The 22,696-nt window shown below is 48.1% G+C and overlaps 2 protein-coding genes across 2 annotated transcripts; one reads left to right on the plus strand and one right to left on the minus strand.

Moving 5' to 3' along the window:
* The first annotated feature begins 2,078 nt into the window (after nt 1-2,078).
* On the plus strand, nt 2,079-4,305 carry LOC139830397 (uncharacterized). The gene is made up of 3 exons (XM_071818397.1): nt 2,079-3,674; nt 3,780-3,971; nt 4,243-4,305. Exons 1-3 carry the CDS (start codon nt 2,079-2,081, stop codon nt 4,303-4,305), a joined length of 1,851 nt encoding a protein of 616 aa, XP_071674498.1.
* Nucleotides 4,306-19,823: 15,518 nt separating this feature from the next.
* Nucleotides 19,824-21,695, minus strand: LOC127297591 (very-long-chain aldehyde decarbonylase GL1-10). Its single transcript, XM_051327916.1, has 5 exons — nt 21,301-21,695; nt 20,857-21,179; nt 20,474-20,621; nt 20,321-20,353; nt 19,824-20,233 (listed from the first exon to the last, which is right to left on the minus strand). Exons 1-5 carry the CDS (start codon nt 21,631-21,633, stop codon nt 20,210-20,212), a joined length of 861 nt encoding a protein of 286 aa, XP_051183876.1. The 5' UTR covers nt 21,634-21,695; the 3' UTR covers nt 19,824-20,209.
* Nucleotides 21,696-22,696: the final 1,001 nt, after the last annotated feature.

The following is a 22,696-nucleotide window of genomic DNA, read 5'->3' on the forward strand; positions in this document are numbered from 1 at the left end:
GTCATTTTCCTAATTAACGTGATTAATATGTACACTTGTATACAGCGGAAAAGTGATTTTTCGCATTTTAAATGCTAATTAACTTCCATGCGCGCCGGAGAGTCAAAGGATCAAAAAGATTTTAAATGCTATTAATTGTTCTAGAATTTACTATCCTCTTATCTACTCCAAACTTTAAATGCTGATTAATTGCCATGCACAAGAGATTCAGAGGATCAAAATCTTGAAGTAATAAACCCATCTATGGTAATTTTCCTAATTAACGTGATTAATATGTACACTTGTATACAGCGGAAAAGTGAATTTTCGCGTTTTAAATGCTAATTAACTTCCATGCGCGCCGGAGAGTCAAAGGATCATAAAGATTTTAAATGCTATTAATTGTCCTAGAATTTACTATCCTCTTATCTACTCCAAACTTTAAATGCTGATTAATTGCCATGCACAAGAGATTCAGAGGATCATAAATGTTTTAAATACTACTAATAGTTGTCCTAGAATTTCTTGTCCTCTTAAATTGTGGTGTTTTCCTCCGCTGTATTGATCTCCATTGCAATTATTTTCCTATTTACCAAATATTTTAATGATTTTAAATGCCACTTTATCCACAGATCATAAAGTGGTCAATGATGGTTCAGATACGAAGACATTTGTCCCTGTCAGCCAAAAGATCATGTCCCAAGATCTTGGTAATATTTTGTAGCGGCTAGCTAGATATTGCCTAGTCTATTAGGGACCACTATATCAGAATAATTAATTGTTTTTATTGCATATCAATCCTCAATTTGCAATCGATATATATAGAAGCTAGGGAAGGCACCTCGTGGTAAACACTGTCAAGAGTTGAGCTAGTAAGGAAGTGGAGCAGCTAAGCAATCTTTCTTCAAACACTAAGTTTCTCCTGGTGGACTTGTGAACGCTCTAGGGTGTCATGGGACCGAGGCCAGTCATTCGATGGCTGGCTCCTGTTATTGTCCTACTTCTCTTATGCCGTGATGGTGAGTTTCTGAACTCTGTATAGGTTCTTTGTAACAACAGACAACTGGATATTTTTTCACTAAATATGCTGAACACTCAAAAATGTTTCATTTTTCTTCATAATAGTTGAGGGGGGGACCTGGTGCGTGGCAAGTCCGAGTGCCGATGACGCGACCCTACAAAAGGGTATAAACTATGCATGTGGGGAGGGCGGGGCGGACTGCACTGCGATCCAGCCCGGTGGAAGCTGCTTCAACCCAAACACCCTCCATGACCATGCAAGCTACGCATATAACTCCTACTACAACGATCTATTACTGCCAGCGAAGTGGCATGGTGTCACCTGCGACTTCGACGGCAGCGGCATGCTTACAAACACCGATCCTAGCACTGCCACATGCAAGTACCCGTCGTCGAGGTAAATAAATCCCAAAAATAGATCATTTTGTTTCCAAACTATTCGTGTTGAAGAATTATTTTCATCTCACTTGAATGATCAATGCAACACCAGACATGCAGCAACGTCTAACACAGGGGGTCACATGGGCAAAACAATGGATAAGGCCTAAATGGTATGATGGCGACATCGAGGGAAGATCGAAGTTGCAACTAGTTCCGATGTGTGTGGGGTGTTGTTTAATAATCATGTGGATCCCTTATGTAAGTCGGTGTGTAAGTCCCTGATATTGTTGAACCGTATTTGGAATTGGAATGGGGCAATCGAATAATAAATATCTTCTTGAGGCGATATTGAGCGAATAATTCTTCACCAGCCTGTTACGCAAATTCTATTCTATTTATTTTCTTGTTTGCAGGAGTCCAAACTGTCTTGTTCTCTTGGATGAATTTGTTGTAACACATGCATTTTCAAAACCCAATGATTTTGTTGTTTCGGGAGATTCCAAATCGAACTAAACACGCGGTCTTAGATAGATCGTGATTGTCATGGGCCTAGAGTTGTGCGGCAGGACTAGTCCGGTTGCACGGGCTACCTGACGCTGGTTTTATTTTGTTCCTTCGTCCGATCCTGACGAAGTTGCCTTCCAATGGAACCACGATCGGCGCGCCGCCACACGCCGCCGCCGCCTCGCCCCGGCCGCATGGACCGCATCAGCGCTCTATCCGACGACATGCTCCTGCATGTCCTCGCACACCTAGGATGCGCCCGCGCCGCAGCGCAGTCCAGCCTCCTCTCGCGCCGGTGGCGCAGTCTCTGCCTCGGCATGACCGATCTCACCTTCCGCGGACTCGCGCCAGCAACGGTCGAAGCAGCGTTGCCCAGCTTCGCTGCTTCACCACGGGTATCCACTCTCGACATCGCCGTTTCCTCAACACACACCCCCGCCAGCGCCAACTCGCTGCTGCGCGCCGCCGCGCAGCTATCTCCGGCGAACCTACTATTCACCCTGCAGCACTCGTCCAACGGGTACTTGGACGGCATCAAGCTGCCTTGCTTCCAGCGCACTGCCTCGATCGAGATACACACGGAGCGTCTCGGCGTCAAGCTGCTGCCGGACGGCGAGTTCGCCGCCCTCGAGAGTCTAGCTGTCACCGGGCAAATCGACGACCTCAGGGCCTTGCTCAAACGTTGCCCACGTCTGCGCGAGCTCAGCGTTCGCAACCCAGACATGCATCTTTCCCCGACGACAACGCTGCCACCTGCCAGCGAGTTCCCCGCGCTGGACAAGTTATCCCTCTCCGGCAAGATCGTGGATCTTGGTCCCTTGCTCAACAATTGCAAACGGCTGCGGGAACTCAGCGTCACTCAGCGGGACGACACGCGTCTCTTACGCATCACGCTGCCACTGTCCGGCGAGTTCCCCGTGCTCGAGAAGCTCTCCCTCTCCGGCAACATCGCTAACTTTGGCACCATCCTGAACCAGTGCCCGCGCCTGCGTGTGCTCGGTGTCACCTTCCGTGGAATGGCGCTCGGCTCGATTGAAGCGGGGCTCACCGCACTCGAAGCCGCGGCACGGCTCGGCCTGATGTTGTCCCTCCTCTGTGTCCAAATTCCTTGGAGAGACGACGTTGACGCTGCTCGCTTCAACTCTCTTCTCTGTTCCGTGGCCAGGCTTTCGCCCCATGAGTTTATCTTCATTGACAGCTATGAGGGAGTCAAATTCAGTACGTTTGACACAAAGGTAAATGCAGATCTGCCCTGTTTACCCCGTGCCACGTCGATGTCGATCGCGATGACCTTGAAAAATGTATGGTTCACAACGTCGCCAGCCAGCGATTTCTTGGCGCTTAAGAGGCTATACCTATCAGGCCATTGCGGCATTGTCGACATTGGCACCTTGGTCACCCGCTGCCCGGGCCTGCAAGAGCTAAATGTCACCGTTCCTATGTCCAACATCACTGTGCACTCGCCCTCCCTGCAGAAAGTTTATTTTTCACATAACATGGATAAACCTACTGAATGCCATAGCATCGACATAGTAACTCCCATGCTTAAGCAACTGATACTGAATGTCCATGCCGCCAGGGACATGGGTGTGTCCGTCTCAACGCCGGCACTTGATAAGTTCTCATGGCGCAGCACGTATACACCATCATCGTCTCTTTTGTTTGGTTCTTGGAGGCTCCAGATCATGGGCATAGAGACATTTGAGAGGAGCTACTTAGACAACAGCGATGACACGTACTGGCAGCCGCCTCCACGGTTTCACCAACTATGCCTGCACCTAAATGCCGGTGTACGTCTCTTCTCTGTCCTGCTCAATCTACTATATATACATAGTATTCAAGCACTAAACTCTTGTTTGTTATATGCATGATGTCATGTCTGAATTGTGTTGCAGAATCATCTGGATGGGGAGATGAACTTTGCACAAGAAATTGAGAAACTCCCGGTCACCAACTTCTCTGTGGTGGAGCTAGTTTTTAAATACGAACAGCATGCTTATGGAGCATTTGTGTTGCAATTCCTTCAATTACGTCGAATTCGCACCACTATGAAAAAGCTGAAGGTCTACCCTACCTTTTGGCGTGAGGTAATTCTTTTTCATATATTTAGTTCTTTCAAAAATACATTGTACATTTCTTCTGTAGCAATTTTGATATTAAGGATTAACCGAGAAGCTAGCACAAATAAATAATAAATTTCCATGCTCTTCATTTGTTGTAGGAAAAGCGAGCATGTTTAAGAAATTGTCCTTGCAATAAGCCCGAGAATTGGAGAAGCCAAAATATCTTCTGTACAAGTCTTGAAGAAGTGGAAATCTACGGCTTTAATGGAGATGATGATGAGTGTGCTTTCTTAAGACTGATACTCATATGCTCACCAATGCTGAAAAGACTGACCATGGTACTGGCAGAAAAAATTAGAGGTGGCACCACAAAATTGTCCAGCATTTTATCGGCACATCCATCCGTAAATTGGTGCTATCGTCATTTCAACTCTAGTGAAGTGTTTTCACGAGCATCTTAGGACCAAAATTCTTTGGCCGGAACATCCACATTGAGCCTTTCAAGGGTTTTCCTTTCCGTTTTTCTCGGACCCTTATCGTGATTGCCTTGAGAAGGAATATATCATTTGCATTTGTTACAGGGTGAATACCGCAAGAGTAGACTCCTTCACTAGGGTGTGATCCATAGCATTGATATGGACGCTATAACTATATAGAAATCATATAGTTTGAGGGAAATGAAATGATATGGTTTTATTTGTAAACAAATCATCTCCTTTGCAGTTTATATACCGGTGTAGGCAATGTCTATGCTCTGCGATCTACTCTACATGTTTGGAACACCACAAGTTGTTTACCTTATTATCTACATGCATGGAGCAGGTGGCGAAGGATATTTCCATATGATTCCCGTAGGGTTCTATATTTTGCCTTTATATTCACTTTCTTTGACAATGCAGTTGTGTGTATCTCGTATATGAAAAGACCAGGTGTAAAAGTCTTTTGTTTGTATCAAAATGATACATACTTTTTATACTGCAAAAATATCTTTTATTGAAATAAGAAAACCACACATATGCGGAAATTCAATTCGGCTCCCAGGTGCATATGCTCCCTCTACAAAAAATCTTATTTCAAAGTGTCAAAAAATGTTGGATGTGCTGCAGCGATATAGATATCCCCACAGGACAACTAGACCCGTGAGCGTTGATCTTATTACTATAGTACTGCCTCTGTTATATGAAAATTGTCATCGATTTAGGAAAATGTAGATGTATCCACGTACTAGATAGTGTTTAAATAGAACTAAATTTTAACAAATGAAAAACAATTTTCATGGAAGGGCATTGGCAAAGTTGGTTTATTGCAAGATGCCGTGCACTGAATGGATCGTCCCGCGTCGTATAGTAGATGGCAACAGTCATGACTCATGACACAAACAAAGTTTGTGAGACATTATTAGTACTAGTACATTGGTAGATAGATCTGATCTGCACTGGCTCCGCACCATTATAATCGCCCTCAATTCCCTCTTTCCTCCGCAACGTTTGACTCTGCATAATTTGCTTATGTATATGTACATCAACAATACCTGCATAAAAATAGTGTACTACCAAATAATGTATGCACTTTGCTCATAACAACATATATAGATTATGCAGTACTAAGTTTCTAACTACTCATTGTTGTTGACTAAGGTTGAACGAATTCTTGTTGCCCCAGCCTCCCGTAACTCCCCAGCCCTAAACACCGCCGCCTTTAGCGCCGCCGGGGCAAAGACCCTCGTGGCGTGGCGGCGGCGGGGGCCCTTCCTCGTCGACGCCTGGTGGACGGCGGCCGGATCCCCTTCCTCGACGCATGGTGGGCGCGCGGATGGGTTGGGTGGCGGCGGCCTGCGCTGCGCCCCCTTCTCCCGTCGTCTCCGGCCGGCGCGGTTGGGATGGGCGGCGGCGGCCAGCGCCGCGGCCTCCCTCCTCCCGTCGGCTCTCCGCAGCACTCCGACAGGGGCTGGTGGTGGGCGGCGGCCAGGCTCATGGCCTGTGCCAATTTCCCCCCGCCTCTCGCCGGTGAGTGGAGGCGATCTCGGGCTTCAGCCGCGACACGAGGTCGCCCGGGGCAGCAGCCTTGGGTAAGACGGTGGAGGTGGCCCTCTTCTTCGCCGGAGAGGGTTGGCCTGCGGTTGTGTTATCACCAGAATTTGACCGAGTCAGAGGTGGGCCGCGATCAAGATGGACTTGAAGAATATACATGGAGGAAATACGTGAATCGGCCTGTTATGCAAAGTTTGGGCTAGTTTGCCCTTGTATCTGTAACATAGTAGGATACGTGTCGGTTAGTCAGAGTTTATCTCGCGCACGGTGGGGATTATTCCCACGTTAGAAAGTCTACGGACTATAAATATGTATCTAGGGTTTATGAAATAAACAACAACCAACGTTCACCACAAATCAATCTTGGCGCATCGCCAACTCCTTCGTGTTTTTATGGTAGAGACCGATGCGATGCCATCGGCTCTTTTGGGAGATCGTTTGACTTTGACTATCGGCAAAAAGTTGACTGGAAGTACTTCTTCATTAATAAAAGGAGGGTTTTTTACAATGAAGAGCCGATTGCTCAAGAAAAGGGGAACAAAGGAAGAGCCGATTGCTCGCGTACTACTGATCCTATTTTTTCTAATCCTCGCTGCCCTCGTCGTCGGCGTCGTAGCTGCCGCCGGCGCTACTTCCGGAGAACTCTTCGTCACTGCTACCCCAGCCTTCGGCCGGAGCTTCTTCCTCTTCGTCATCATCGTCATCTTCACTATCCGCCCAAGCACGGAAGCGCTTCGCCGGCGGGTACCCAGCGGAGGAGGAGGAGTCGTCTTCCTCCTCTTCTTCCTCTTCCTCCTCGTCTTCCTCTTCCTCCTCCTTATCGGAGGAAGTGGGGTTCCTCCATGAGTGGAAGTCATCCTCGCCCTCGCTCTCCAGTTCCCCTTCAATGAGGAATTGGAGGTCGCCCTCCCCATCAGTCAGGGGTATGTCGCCATCTGACATGAAGTCGAAGTCCCACTCGGGCTCTGACATCGGCTCACTCGAGGAAGAAGATTGGAAAGAGAGGCCGGAGGAGACGGAGGAAGAAGAAGACATTGCTACAGGAAAAGAGGGCTTTTCGATGCCGATAGCTAGAACAGAGGAGGGGGATAAAAAAGCGAATCAGTCGGCACAGTTAAATAAGGGGGAGCCTAATGGAGATTTAATGCCATTGCAGTTTCCAAGGAAGTGGTGCTAGAGCTATCAAATTTTGCAGAGAAGTTGAGAAGGCAAGGCGTCATGATGGAGAATACTGCGACAGTTCTGTTCTGCCACGACATGACCCGACGAAGAGAAGCAGAGTGATTTTGGAATTATTAATTCCAAAACCAGGGGGGCATGTGTTGTCACCAGAATTTGACCGAGTCAGAGGTGGGCCGCGATCAAGATGGACTTGAAGAATATACATGGAGGAAATACGTGAATCGGCATGTTATGCAAAGTTTGGGCTAGTTTGCCCTTGTATCTGTAACATAGTAGGATACGTGTCGGTTAGTCAGAGTTTAACTCGCGCACGGTGGGGATTATTCCCACGTTAGAAAGTCTACGGACTATAAATATGTATCTAGGGTTTATGAAATAAACAACAACCAACGTTCACCACAAATCAATCTTGGCGCATCGCCAACTCCTTCGTCTCGAGGGTTTCTTCCGGTAAGCATCATGCTGCCTAGATCGCATCTTACGATCTAGGCAGCACAAGCTTATTTGTTATTCATGCGTTGCTCGTACTGAAGCCTTTTTGATGGCGAGCAACGTAGTTATCTTAGATGTGTTAGGGTTAGCATTGTTCTTCGTATCATATGCTATTGTCGTGCAACCCTTATACATCTAGCCGCCCTTACACCTATCTTAGGTGTAGGGGCGGGACCCCGCTTGATCATTATTTAGTAGATCCGATCAGTTACGGTTGCTCCTTGTTCTTCAAGGATTAGTTTAATATCTGCAATAGTTAGGCCTTACAAAGGGTTGGAGGATCCAGCGGCGCGTAGGGTGTCGTTTGCTAGTCTTAGACAGGATGTTCCGAGGATCAACCTCGTGTTGGTTTTTAGGCCCTATCTAGGATCGGCTTACGATCACCGTGCGTGGCCGCGAGGCCCAATCGTGAGTAGGATGATCCGATTATGCGGTGAAAACCCTAAATCGTCGTAGATCGTTTTAGCTTTATCTTGATCAAGCAGGACCACCATATATTCGTGCACCTCGTACGAATCATGGGTGGATCGGCTCCTTGAGCCGATTCACAGGACAACCTGAGAGCCGATCGAGGCTCGTATTTAATGTTTACGTGTATGCCATGCAGGAAACTAAGCGAGGCATCTCCATCACCTTCCTGACCAGGTATAGGTCAGGTGGCACGCCCTTGCATCAGCATCGGACGTGCGTGCCGGAGTCTTTGCGGGCCGTCGCTCGGAGGGACCAGGGCCAGCCGCAGCCCTAAGTTGCTCCCGGCTCTACTGTGTTGCCCGTCGCTGCTCGCCGGTGGGTTTCTGACCGCAACACATTCTGGCACGCCCGGTGGGACATCTTCTACATCAACCACATCGCCATCTACATCCGAGATGGCAGACGGCACTCCAGTCACGTACGAGGATCTGACCGAGGAGCTCAAGAAGAATTATGACGAGGTCAAAGCGATCCTCGAAGCCGACCTCATCGGCTCTTTTCGCAGAACCCGCTCACATGGTATTCGTTGAACAGCTTGGGCCTCTCCCATCTAAGAACAAGCAAGCTGACTCCTCTTGGGAAGAAGACCTCGAGGGGCGAAAAGATGACTGTGGAAGAGAAGAGGACAGGTACCACCGGCCAAGGTGGTGCCCTGATGGACTCAGCCGTTCCCAAAAGCGTAGGGTTCAGCGACTGCGTGGCTTGGAGGAAGCCGAAAGGTAGTACCTGCACGCGCTAAGGAAGGTGCGGCCTGGTCTGGCCGCAAAAGTTCGACGAACCCTGGACGAAGAGGGTCGACCACAAAGGAGAGTATGGCGCCCCAAACGAAGGAAAGCCGGTAGTGAGACATCGGCTGGCACAACGAGGTGTAAGCCTCTTCTGAGCAATACAATCAAGATGGGGGCCAATTCCAGCAATCGCCCCGTATTATCCTTGCCTTACGCTTCGCCTGCGCTCAGCGTCGATCTAACAGGTGACGGAAGGCTGGGGTATGGGTTTACACCGGCTTGCGAGCTCAAGGAAATTGGCGTTAGTCCTGACTACAGAGCCGATGTTCAGGTATAGTCCTATCGACAACCGCAGAGCCGATATCTGCAGTAACCTGACAGATTCGGCTCGGGGGGGCACATAATCAGGTAGACAGACGCAGGAGCCAATGGAAAATCGGCCAGTACAAAAAATAAAAAAAAATACTACAGCCGAAGCAGAGTCATCGACTTCAGATCAAGTTCAGTGAAACATTTGTCTCTGAAGGCCCTACTGAAGAAACGCACCAAGGGCGTGAAGAGCGTCAGCACGGATGCGATCCACCTCGGCGATCTCAGCCTCGTCGTCCTCGTTTTTTCCCGTCACCAGCTGACTGCTCAGGGTACGAATTTCAGCCAGATCGGTCTTCAGATCGGCTGTGAGGCCCTTTGCTTCCTCTTGAGAGCGGGCAATAAGGGCTTCCTTGTCTTGGATAAGCTGCTTGGTCGCCCTGACCCTCTCTTCAAGGCTCTCCAGTGCCTTGCGCAGGGTCTCGAGTTCGGCGCTATTGGCAGAAGTGTCCGTTTTGACGTCCAAAGCAGCCTTCTTCTCATTGAGCCGTTGGCACTTGTCTGCAATATCGGCTCTCAATGGAAGCTGGGTGTGGCGAAGAGTAATCCTTTGTCGAGCCGATTGCACCCTTGACTTGAAGACCGACAGAGTAGCAGCTGGCCAGAGCTTCACTTGCAGTGTCACAGGGAGATGGGGCTGGATATCTTCGAGGATGCCTTTGACTTCCTCGGAATTTTCAATCAGGGTCTCAATTGAGGAAGAGAGCAAATCCTTGAGACGCTGGAGTGGACCATGGACCGTGCTAGGACTGGGCTCTCCACTTGCCTTGGAGGTAGTTGGTTCGATGGATTTTGGATCGAACGTCAGCAAGCTCGAGAGATCACAACCCTGACAAGGCAAACAAAGTGAGTGTAGCATACAACGAAGAAAGTGATAAAGCCAAGGAAAGGGGGTATACCTCTCCCGAGGTAGGAGGAGCAGCCGACGTAGTGATAATCGGCTCTTCTGTGGACTTGGCTAGGTCAGCCACTTGGTCAGCCGCGATCGTCGAGGTGGCCAGGCCTAGCATGGCGGACGGCATCAGTACCTCCTCGACGTCTCCGCTAGAGATTTCTTCGGTCTGCAGGAGGAAGTGGTTAGCCTATCCAAATGGCAACGGGTTAGCATGAAGTGTAACCGGGGAGATAATTACATTTGAGACCTCCTGGCTTGATGGAGAAGCTCGAGCCCGTTTGACGCATCGACGCTTCACGTGTGACCCCGATTTGGTCGGGGCTTGGGGAGCAGGAGGCTCGGGAATCGACCTTTTCTTAGAAGCCGGCGCTGGCGAAGCCGTCTGGCTCTGGGTGGTGGACCTCTCGGAATTGCCCGAGCTCAAATTCCTCTGGCTGGATTCTGCGGCCCCGCTGGAGGTTTCTTCGGTGGAAGTCTGTAGAGAAGAACACGAGCGTGTTGCAAAAGACTGAGAAAGCGGATAAATGTGGACAGGGCACGAATCAACTTACGTGCAGGCTTTCTTGGGCAGGAGCTTTGCGCTTCAAGGTCTTCCTGGCAGCCACCTTCCTCACTGCCGTCCTCGCCTGAGTCGAGACTCGGGGGGCAATTGGCCCCGAGGATGCTTTACTCTTGGGAGCCGATTTCGGTGAAATCGGCTGACTCTGCATTATGACTTTCTTCAGGGGTGGCGAGCTCTGGCAGAAGAGAACCACTGGGGCCGGAGGAAGGAATACGAAAGGGGAGCCAACGGTTTGCGTGGGAGCTGGGCCATCTTGTTGCTGCTAGGAGAGGGAGTCAGGTCACAGACAATCACCATAAGCCATTACAAGAAATGTTTAAGTGATGGTACCTGGTCTGCAGGGACGTCATACTCGGCATCAAGTTGTCTCAGCAGCGGTCCTAGAGCCCTTCTGAAGACATGGGTCTTCCACATGGACCACCAAGTCTCGAAACCATCGGTAGTAAAGGAGAAACGGAGGTCGTGGGGAATTGGAATGGCCAAAGCATCAAAGAAGGTATAACACCTTTGGCCAGTAAGGATGTCAGGCAGTTCAGCTCTGCTTGCTGTCAGGTGGTGTAGGAAGAAGTGTGGAGGCACCTGCCCGAGACCAAGCTGTCGGGCTACCACTACCGGTTGGTAACACTCATAACCAGGCTTGATGATCCGGTTCGAGGTACTCATGCCAACGGGGAGGAAGCAAGGACGAATCATGATAGAATACAGATGCTGGGTGCTAGCGTCATCGGCAAAGTTATCCAATCGAAAGGAGACTGGGTTTTCAAAGTTTTCCGATTCAGTATAAGGAAAGAACAGGGGGTTGTCCAAACCTTGGAAGAAAATCTTGAACCACCCTGCTGCTTCCTTAGGGATCAGCCTGCTGCCTGGAAGACCATACAAAGCTTGGCCATAGCTGGTGCATCGGATATCCTTTCCATTAGCATCTGGAAAGGTGCAGGTGGTCAAAGGTGGGAAGTCTGGGATCTGGTTCTGAAAGTATAGCTGCGCCCATAACTGAATAAACCACCAGGGGCCGCCAGTTTTAACTGTCTTTTGAGAGAACAATTTGATAGACATCAGTTGGAGAGATCGATAGACCTCTCCAAGAAACAGTTTGCCTAGGCCAAGTTGGGTGCCTTTGGCAAGTTCATAGGCCAGGGAAAGGTAATTCTTGGTAGGGGCAAGTGATGGGCCACAGAATACGAAGTGCTCCAACCAGAAGTTCAGAAAGGCTGTGTGTTCTCTCTCTGTCACAGGGCCCTTGGTTTTCATATAACGATTGAGGTAGGCACCCCAGCTGGTACACTCTTTTTTAGAGGAAAGGGTGAAAGGAACTTTCGGCAGTTTGAATGCAGAAGGGCTTGGGGATGCAATGTCTAGGCCTGTGAGCATGGCCACATCCAGCAGAGTTGGTGTCATAGGGCCATGGCCAAACATGAAGCAGTTCAGTGCGTCAGACCAGAAGTAGCCGATGGTTTTCAGAATATTTTCATTCTTCTCAAGGGGAGACAATGATAATGACAAGGCATCGGCTATCCCTATGGCTTCCCAGGTGGCATAATGGGTTTTGGATACTCTATTGTACCATGCCACCCAACCTTCAGGAGGATTAGGACAGGCTCGCAGGCAGTCGGCCCAGGAAGTCAGATCTAAGTTCTGACTCACGAAGGGGATTCTGTTAGCTTCGCATGAAATTAAGAGGGCGGGACTTTCGGAAGAACGAGGACCGAGGCACATAGAATTTGCGAGAGAAGGATGTGGCAGTAGGATGTCTGAAACCTAAATTAATAACGGAACAAAACATTAATTCAGGTGTTTGCTATTAATCCTAACGTCGATTCGAATGGCCAGAGGAGGTTAAGGATTACCTTCAGATCGGAGACCATGGCGTTGGTATTGGATGATTCCGCCATTGGATGCGCGGTCGAGATCTGGGATGCAGATGGCCGTGAGTTGGAACTGCTCAGGCGGTGATTTGGGGATCTGAGTTTGCTTTCTCAGACGGAGGTCGCAAGTTACCGTTTGGAGGGGCAGCTAGGTCGGCCTTACTCGTGTTTTTATGGTAGAGACCGATGCGATGCCATTGGCTCTTTTGGGAGATCGTTTGACTTTGACTATCGGCAAAAAGTTGACTGGAAGTACTTCTTCATTAATAAAAGGAGGGTTTTTTACAATGAAGAGCCGATTGCTCAAGAAAAGGGGAACAAAGGAAGAGCCGATTGCTCGCGTACTACTGATCCTATTTTTTCTAATCCTCGCTGCCCTCGTCGTCGGCGTCGTAGCTGCCGCCGGCGCTACTTCCGGAGAACTCTTCGTCACTGCTACCCCAGCCTTCGGCCGGAGCTTCTTCCTCTTCGTCATCATCGTCATCTTCACTATCCGCCCAAGCACGGAAGCGCTTCTCCGGCGGGTACCCAGCGGAGGAGGAGGAGTCGTCTTCCTCCTCTTCTTCCTCTTCCTCCTCGTCTTCCTCTTCCTCCTCCTTATCGGAGGAAGTGGGGTTCCTCCATGAGTGGAAGTCATCCTCGCCCTCGCTCTCCAGTTCCCCTTCAATGAGGAATTGGAGGTCGCCCTCCCCATCAGTCAGGGGCATGTCGCCATCTGACATGAAGTTGAAGTCCCACTCGGGCTCTGACATCGGCTCACTCGAGGAAGAAGATTGGAAAGAGAGGCCGGAGGAGACGGAGGAAGAAGAAGACATTGCTACAGGGAAAGAGGGCTTTTCGGTGCCGATAGCTAGAACAGAGGAGGGGGATAAAAAAGCGAATCAGTCGGCACAGTTAAATAAGGGCGAGCCTAATGGAGATTTAATGCCATTGCAGTTTCCAAGGAAGTGGTGCTAGAGCTATCAAATTTTGCAGAGAAGTTGAGAAGGCAAGGCGTCATGATGGAGAATACTGCGACGGTTCTGTTCTGCCACGACATGACCCGACGAAGAGAAGCAGAGTGATTTTGGAATTATTAATTCCAAAACCAGGGGGGGCATGTATTATCACCAGAATTTGACCGAGTCAGAGGTGGGCCGCGATCAAGATGGACTTGAAGAATATACATGGAGGAAATACGTGAATCGGCCTGTTATGCAAAGTTTGGGCTAGTTTGCCCTTGTATCTGTAACATAGTAGGATACGTGTCGGTTAGTCAGAGTTTATCTCGCGCACGGTGGGGATTATTCCCACGTTAGAAAGTCTACGGACTATAAATATGTATCTAGGGTTTATGAAATAAACAACAACCAACGTTCACCACAAATCAATCTTGGCACATCGCCAACTCCTTCGTCTCGAGGGTTTCTTCCGGTAAGCATCATGCTGCCTAGATCGCATCTTGCGATCTAGGCAGCACAAGCTTATTTGTTGTTCATGCGTTGCTCGTACTGAAGCCTTTTTGATGGCGAGCAACGTAGTTATCTTAGATGTGTTAGGGTTAGCATTGTTCTTCGTATCATATGCTATTGTCATGCAACCCTTATACATCTAGCCGCCCTTACACCTATCTTAGGTGTAGGGGCGGCACCCCGCTTGATCATTATTTAGTAGATCCGATCCGTTACGGTTGCTCCTTGTTCTTCAAGGATTAGTTTAATATCTGCAATAGTTAGGCCTTACAAAGGGTTGGAGGATCCAGCGGCGCGTAGGGTGTCGTTTGCTAGTCCTAGACAGGATGTTCCGAGGATCAACCTCGTGTTGGTTTTTAGGCCCTATCTAGGATCGGCTTACGATCACCGTGCGTGGCCGCGAGGCCCAATCGTGAGTAGGATGATCCGATTATGCGGTGAAAACCCTAAATCGTCGTAGATCGTTTTAGCTTTATCTTGATCAAGCAGGACCACCATATATTCGTGCACCTCGTACGAATCATGGGTGGATCGGCTCCTTGAGCCGATTCACAGGACAACCTGAGAGCCGATCGAGGCTCGTATTTAATGTTTACGTGTATGCCATGCAGGAAACTAAGCGAGGCATCTCCATCACCTTCCTGACCAGGTATAGGTCAGGTGGCACGCCCTTGCATCAGCATCGGACGTGCGTGCCGGAGTCTTTGCGGGCCGTCGCTCGGAGGGACCAGGGCCAGCCGCAGCCATAAGTTGCTCCCGGCTCTACTGTGTTGCCCATCGCTGCTCGCCGGTGGGTTTCTGACCGCAACAGGTTGGTGGTGGGGGATCTATCGATCTATCACCGCGTTCCGGCGGCGAGATGGAGATGCTTGGAAGCCGGCGACGGAGTCGCCGGTGGAGGGTTGGAGTGGCCAGCCCGGGATGGTCGCCGACGTGGGGTCCGACCTGAATAAAGGCGGTGGTCCTAGGGTCTCTCTTGCGTGAAGAGGAAGACCTACCGGAGGCCTGGACTCGTGATCTAGCCGGAGTGTTGAGTTCCGGAAGGCTCCGCCGGCGAATGTAACAGTGCTTTTTGCCTGGAGTTTGCTGGATCGGTGGTATTCGGTCGTGCGCACACATGCTTTTGTTCTGACCGATTGGTTCTGGAGGGAGCGGCGCGAAGCTCTTTTTCTGTGTTGACATCAACTGACTATGCATCCATGATGGAAGTCGGAAGAAGAGAAGTTCATGAAGGCCGGAGGGGAGGACTAGCTAAGGGAGGTTCAATTCTCCGCGTTGTTGAGGGACTTGCTTGGTGTTCCGGGCTTCACAACAGCGGTATGAAAGTGGGGGCGACAACACAGGTGAAGTTCAGAGTCCTACCTTTCAGGGTGAAAACCCAAGGTCTGGTCTTAACTAGTTGTGCCTGGCAATGACCTTGTTGGAGGCATTGTTTTGAGAGCGGGGACTATCTTCAGGGTGAAAACCTAAGATCGTTGATCGGGCGACGATGGTGTTCGCGCACTGTTCCCTTCTTGGATGTGTCGTTTTTGGAGATTATGTATTTCAGGTGTTGTCTTGGCGGTGGATGTATTGCTGTTGTTAGGCCCGAAATACTATAGCGGGACTTTTGTTTCTTAATTTTCTTTTCTTTTTTTTGGCTGTGTGCATCCGTAGTGCCATTAGGGTGGTGCGTTGTTGCAGAGGCTGGGTGTAATTGGTATCGTTTTGATATTAATATATTCCCTTTATCGAAAGAAAAAAAAACGACATATATAGATAGCGAATGAAGTGCATGCATGCTGGGCATCCACGTACCTTTGCCAGGCTCACCTTATGATATTTGTAGCCCTGAAACAACGTAGTAGAGAACTTTCATGTCAGAAAGATGCATATAATTTTACGTTTCTTTTTGGCTGCCATAATAAGTTAATAATGAGATATGTATGGGTCATAGGTACGAGTATACTTACTTTGTCCGTACCATACAAATAATCGCAGAAGGTGAAAACAGAGGAGAAGTTGCTTTGACTCTGCCTTCCTACATGGTGATGTTAGTCGTGGAATTCCGCCCCTCCGTAGAACGGGATGAGCCTCGTAGGGTTAAACGGGAAGTTGAACCTACATCAGATTTTTCTGGTGAGAGTGTGTACTTGTAAACTTCACACTCACGTCGACTCGAGAGTCCACACACAAGTAAGTTTTTCTAATGTGTGTCTAATTATGGTATGATGATGTCTGATCTAATGTTGACTCAGCTGCATCTTTCCTAAGTTGAATCTCAACGTGGAGACATTGGACAGCTGAGGATGTCCACTTAGAGATAATCGAAATATCTTGAAACACTTAGTTGGAACGTGTGTGGGCCCTAGGATGGAAAGCAAGACCTCGGATGCGGATTTCTAATCCGACCCACGGGCGACCATTTTTTATTTTTAGCGTGCCCAAACGGTTTTTTTGTGAAGCAGCTATATGGGGCGCATTTTAGTATGACGTGAAACTTCCGTGCAGTGATAGTAGATCACCTACGCACCACCTATCACATGCCATGTGCACGCATTAGTTTTTTGGGAACCCGTGCGAATTTTGGCAGTGTCCCGCCAAATCCGCTGAAAACTGACCGGATTTGAACTAGGGCTCAACTATCCGTCGCTCCAGAAATTCCGAAAAAAATGTTTTTAGTTCTACGACGGTCATATGTGTTAATTTTTGTCTGTTTAGTTTGTTCGTGAATGGGTGCACCCGCACGCCCGGTACGGTGATACCGCATGTCCCGGGGGCCCTGTTTTGGCCAGATGGCAAATCGAGCAAAGTCAAAAAAATCTCACGGAGCCGCGTGGCGTCATTTTATATGTCATAGTAACTATTCCGTTTCTAAATTTGGGATACGGTAATTATTTTGAAAAAACCCTTCACGAAAAGGGCTATCACGTCCGGAGTTCAATGGATTTCAGGGAAAATGAGGTGGGAAACGGCCTCGGCATGACATAGTTTACCGAAACGAGGTCATATTTGGCACATGTGTTGGCCCTAGGATGGGAAGCAAGACCCCCGACGCGGATTTCTAATCCGACCCACGGGCAACCATTTTTTCATTATTGGCGTCTGTGAAAGCCATGAAACCTCGAACATTATAGCTCATTTCTAAGAAGGTTTGTTTAGGTATTTGAAATATTCCATTTTTGTAATTTTTCTATGATAGATCTCGTTTTTCTGCAAAATTTTATATATTATACTTATTCTTCTCAATTAGAATGATTTAGCTTTTTTTTTTTGAAGATTGATGTGGAGGAATTAATAAAAGTTATGTCGTAACTGTCGGCAAAGGCCTGTAGTGAAAAAAATAAAAAAATATTGTGCCAACAGCCAGAACTGTGCCGACGGTGGCCGTCAGCACCTCCGGCATGTACCGACGGCCAGTTTAACGCCGACGATCATCCTTGTCGCAGCTCTCCAGAGGCTCCTGTGCCGAGAGCCCCGATATTTGGCCGTCGGCACATCTGTGCTCTCCCGTAGTGAATTAAGACCGATTCAATATATACATATCAAACAGTTGAAACCGAAATATGATTATTAATGAAAAAATAGAATACTTCTAATTTAAGTAATAAAAAATATACTGGACATAAAAAATTTAAAGCAATCGAAACGTTGTCAAATTAATAGAGGGTAGGTTGGGGTTCGTTAGTGCATATCCACCGGATCCATACATTCTCGCTCCAGCAAGCCTCCCCATCCACGCTGAACTGACACCTTGATGTCTAGACACCTTCCACCTTGATTCCCATGCCACCTCCCATCCCTTGGGGTCCAAACATCGATTGACGCATAACCCCCACCTGGTCGGCACGGGCGAGCGAGCGATGGTTGACACTAGCCGTCGCGAGGGAGCTTGGGACGGAACCCCTGGTGAGCTTTCCCAACCAGAGTACCTTCTACGCCGGGTGTGCGAGCGAGCGGTGGCGGACGTTGGCGCGAGCGAGAATGCGATGGGGTGGAATTGCCACAACATGGGCATTCTTCTTAGCGAGAATTATTGCAGTAGGATAGTGGCTAGGAGGATTTGAAAGGCATTATGAAATTAAGATTTGCCAGGTTTAGCCAAGGTAATGGGTTACTCCTACAGCACGTCCTTGTATAATGCTCAAGGCTCTAGCACGATGGGTGCGGTATCATGTACAGTTGATGCTGAGGGCAGTAACAAAGTAGAATCTGGCACGGTTCAGGCTCGGTACGAGGGATACTTTCTAGGCTACTGGCCGGGGCACAATGGGTCATCTCAAAAAGGAGCATTCTTGAGCACACTTTGGAAATCACCAATCGAATCCTCCATAATCCTACAACATGAAAGAACCGGGGTCATTATAGTCCACTAACTCAAAGCTCGAGGGAAATGGTGTGTGAAACAAATGCATAAAGTCAATTGCACCCACTAAATCGACATATTGGCACTAAGCTGTTTACACTAGGACCATTTTGGACTATGTTCATGCAATTATGCACACAAGAGGATATCCCATTTTGAACTTCGTGCAAAACAGGGGCTCGAAGAGAATAAGACCCACCTCACAAAGACTATTATCCCCTACCGTAAACATGAGAGGAAGAGAAGCCTATACATCCTATGGAGCTGATAGATATCGAGTGCACCCAGGTGAGGTAGGTTTAGCACTTTAGTAATCCGAAGCGGGAAACCTAGGTTGGTTATTTTACCGGATTGCGCTTCCTTTCGCTTCGCCCCTTGTTTGTGTCTAGGCCACTCTTTGTCTACTTATTTGCTTTCGAAGCCGTGATGCATCGAGAGATCTAGGCATTTAGGTAGTGTGGGTATGCTCAGGCGGGGTAGTCTTCTTTACCTATATCCACATGGAAGCAAGGCTAGCATAGGAAATTGGTACTGGCCATACAAAACGGAGTTAAGAAAAAGCCAAGCAAAAACGTATGCGCGTATAGATCCACAAAAGGTCTGTAGATTTCCTATTTCTAGTTTGGTATTAGAATGCAAAGAGAACAAACACATAGAGGGCGGGCACCCCTCCTTGTTCGTTCCTTTACTTGGGAATAAGCGTGTGAATGTAGATAGTATTAGATAGAAAAAAGCAAAAGAGATAGCATACATAATCTTGAAGCCACAGAGAAGGTAAGCTACAATCACCTGATTTGTGGTAATCGAAAATATGTCAAAACGCATTTAAGGTAGACTGGTATCAACATCTTCACCTCAGGTTCTGGCTGGTATGATCTGGACTCTGAAGCTTTGTTAGCTCAGGTTAATATTTGTTCACGTCTTGCTTTGGGTGGTATGCTTCCTTACTGTTGCTATTCTGCCCTTTCCCGGTAGTCAACCACCAACGAACGTAGGCTAGGACCTGCATGTAATGTTACAGCCTTGCCAATACTATACAGTCGTTACATCAACATGGGATTGCAAAAGGGAGGGAATTGAAAAAGGCGACTCCTCCTTAGTAGGAATAGTAGCTGAGGCTGCTTCAACTCATAACGAAGCTATTCCAGCACATAAGTCCGGGACTTTTTATACTGCTCATCTCAGGACAAGTCACAGAAGAGGTAAGGCGCTATAGCCAGTGAAGGAACGGGAAAGAAGAATCAGTGGAATTGACCAATAATTTATACCATTACGACTTTGAATAATCGCTAATACAAAATTAGTTGTGTGCATCGGCAATGTTTTATGATATTTCATTTTTTGCAGAGACTGGGTGTAATTTGTATATTTGCAATATTATTATATCCTCGGTGTCAAAAACAATGGATGCCTTTGTATTTTGCATTTGTTTTTTTTCTTTAGTTCTGCAATTGTGTGCATGCATCTTGTATATACAAAGCCCATGTGAAAACTTCTTTAGCTTGTATCAAAGAGATACAAACTTCTTAGATAGAAAAATCATCTTTTGTAGAAATAAAAAAAGACATACATACGTTGGATAAGCTGCGGTAATTAATATAGATATATATCCCCACGGGGCCACTAGACCAGTGAGCGTTGAAGCACTGTTTTCAACTAGTTAAAGATTAAAAAAACAGTGTCCCTTATCTGATCTGTACTAGGATATGCATGGGCAAAGTTCGTTTATTGCAAGATGCCGTGGCGCTCCGTAGATGGCAACAATCATGACACAGACAAATTCTGTGAGAGACATTACTACAGTGGTAGCTAGATCTGATCTGTAGTCTCCCCACCTTTGTAATTGCACATTCCATCTTTTCTCCGGAATATTTAATTGTGTGCCATCTCCTTCATCTGTATAATTTGCTTGTTTACTCATAACAACGTATATATAAAAATGACGGCGAATAAGGTGCATGCATATGTTGGGCATCCACGTACCTTTGCGATGCTTGCTTTATGATATTTGTAGCCCTGAAACAAGAAAATTCTTCACTGCCAGAATGATGGGTGTGCCGTATATACCATTTTACATTTCTCTTTGGCAGCCTTTATAGAACTAGTTGATGAAATATTTGGGTCATAGGTACTTACTTTATCCGTGCCATAGAGATAATCGCAGAAGGTGAAAACAGAAGAAAAGTTGCTTTGACTCTTCCCTCCTACACGGTGATGGTAATCATGGAATTCTGCCCCTCCGTAGAACGGGACGAGCCTCGTAGGGTTGAATGGGAAATCGAACCTACATGCATCAGATTTTTCTAGTGAGAGTGTGTAGAGTATAAAACTTCAATGCTACACACGCAATGTTTTTCTAATTATGGTATGATGTCCGATCTAATCTTGCGTCAGCTTCCTCTTTCCTAAGTTGAACCTCTCAACGTGGAGACATTGGACAACTCAGGATGCGCACTTAGAGATAATTTTTAGAAGAAGTCTTGAACAACATAGATTTAGCAGAATTGTTCATCAATTACCCGCTGTGGATCTCGATGGCTTCAATATGGCGTACGACGAACCAGAGCCAGAGGGTGGTGATGTGGCATGGCACGATGGCCGGGCCGGTGAAGGAGGGGACGCCGAGGATGAGCACCTCCGCCCAGTGCGCGTACGGCGCGGCGTAGCCGACGGGCGCCGAGAACTCGTGATGGACGCGATGGATGTTCTCGTAGCCCCACTTGGTGTGCAGCAGCCGGTGGATCCAGTAGCCGAGGTAGTCCTCCACCAGCAGGTACACCGCCATCTGCGCCGCCGCCTCCCCCAACGACGGCAGCGGCAGCCCCGTCCGGATCCCCACCATCTAATTTCATGACGGAGTCAATGTCAATTTACAGAGTACCATACATGGATGGACGACGTACGTTCATGTTGCTTGCTAGAATCTACGTAAAAAATGCATGAATATGGACGATGAACCTAACCTTGACGACCGGGAATGAGGCGATGCTGAGCATGCCGACGGTGAGGAGCAGCACGCGGGCAGTGTCAAAGTAGCAGCGGAGGAAGACGGCCGGCGAGAGGCGCGTCCGGGGCTGGAGCTTGAGTGGCGAACTGACAGCGCGCGGCGTCAGCAGCTCGAAGAGGGCGAGGGGCAGAGGCGCGAGGGTGTAGATGACGAGCAGGATGGCGACGTTGTGGCAGTAGAGGAGGTGGTCGGGCACGGACGCCGAGTAGCGGAGCCACGCCGCCTCTGCTCCCGTCAAGGCGCGGCCCAATGCCGCTTCCGCCCCCGCCGTCGTCGCGTAGGGGAGCATGGGATCGATCAGTCGACACTCGACAGTGATATACAAAACTGCTGCAAAGCTTTCTGTTTAGGTACTGATTGATTGATTGATTGGGTCGAGACCTTCTCTCCGTTTTGTAGCTGACACTGCAGGTCTCTATGCATGACACGTCCGTACTAGCTAGTGACTTTTTTTTCGAAACGGGAAAATATCACCCCAGCTTCTACATTTAAGGGTTGCACACATTTTTTTTATTAGATTATTTACAACACCTTACAAGAAGAATTACAAAGATCGAACCGAAGCCACCAAAACTAATGACAACTCGCTAATCCTACATCACCGATGTGGGGGTCAATGAACAGAGCTAACACCCTGACATCACACCAACACGCATCATCAAAAAACCGAAGGTCTCGACAAGTCGCCCAATGGCAAGCATGTGGTACAACCGGTCCGACACACCCTCGGCGTGTACCATCATACACGCTCCAGAAGTCCTCGCCGCCATCGTCTTCTACATACCCATCTTCAGGAGAGATCAATGCAACGACCTTGCGAGGCCTGCCACGAACGCCAACACGACGCTAGACAGCTCCACCACCCTGCGTGATGGGGCCTAAGGCCACGTGGGTTGCCCGATCTCACGAATTGACCGAGGGAAAGGCGAGGGAGAGGAAGAACACGGTAAACAAGCAATTGAATTATTTTGTGGCTTGTATAACCGCGCACGTCAGAATAAAGCAACAGACTGTCAACTATCATGCAGCTCACCATGTTGCTACACTCGTTGAACATATATGATGTTGCCCTTATTTATCTATCCATACTAGGCCATATATTGCTTACACGTTGTAAGGGTGGTCAGTAGGTATTTTCACTCCGAATCTTTTCTTTCATATAACGTCATAGAAATGATAGTTGTGCCGAATATTAAGATTATTTATTTACAGGAATTTGAATTGGTTTTCATTTTGGTCTACTGATTTTGGCAAACCTTCTGCTGAAAAAGGCAAGAAAGGCTCACTCATGAGTCATGTCAAACAAACACAAAGAGAAATAAAACAAAAGGAAAAGCGAAAAATCCGTGCGG

The sequence above is a fragment of the Lolium perenne genome, chromosome 4 (genome assembly GCF_019359855.2).
Source record: "Lolium perenne isolate Kyuss_39 chromosome 4, Kyuss_2.0, whole genome shotgun sequence".
In the NCBI taxonomy this organism is placed as follows: Eukaryota; Viridiplantae; Streptophyta; class Magnoliopsida; order Poales; family Poaceae; genus Lolium; species Lolium perenne.

Excerpts from the sequence above, each read along its gene's own strand:
- LOC127297591 (XM_051327916.1), bottom strand. The coding sequence starts at position 21,633 with ATGCTCCCCTACGCGACGACGGCGGGGGCGGAAGCGGCATTGGGCCGC. Across the intron at positions 20,622-20,856 it reads GCCATCGAGATCCACAGCGG|GTTCGATTTCCCATTCAACC; the intron begins GTAATTGATGAA and ends TGATGCATGTAG. Across the intron at positions 20,234-20,320 it reads ATAAAGCAAGCATCGCAAAG|ATGAAGGAGATGGCACACAA; the intron begins GTACGTGGATGC and ends CAAATTATACAG.
- LOC139830397 (XM_071818397.1), top strand. The coding sequence starts at position 2,079 with ATGGACCGCATCAGCGCTCTATCCGACGACATGCTCCTGCATGTCCTC. Across the intron at positions 3,675-3,779 it reads GCCTGCACCTAAATGCCGGT|AATCATCTGGATGGGGAGAT; the intron begins GTACGTCTCTTC and ends ATTGTGTTGCAG. Across the intron at positions 3,972-4,242 it reads ACCCTACCTTTTGGCGTGAG|ACTGATACTCATATGCTCAC; the intron begins GTAATTCTTTTT and ends TGCTTTCTTAAG.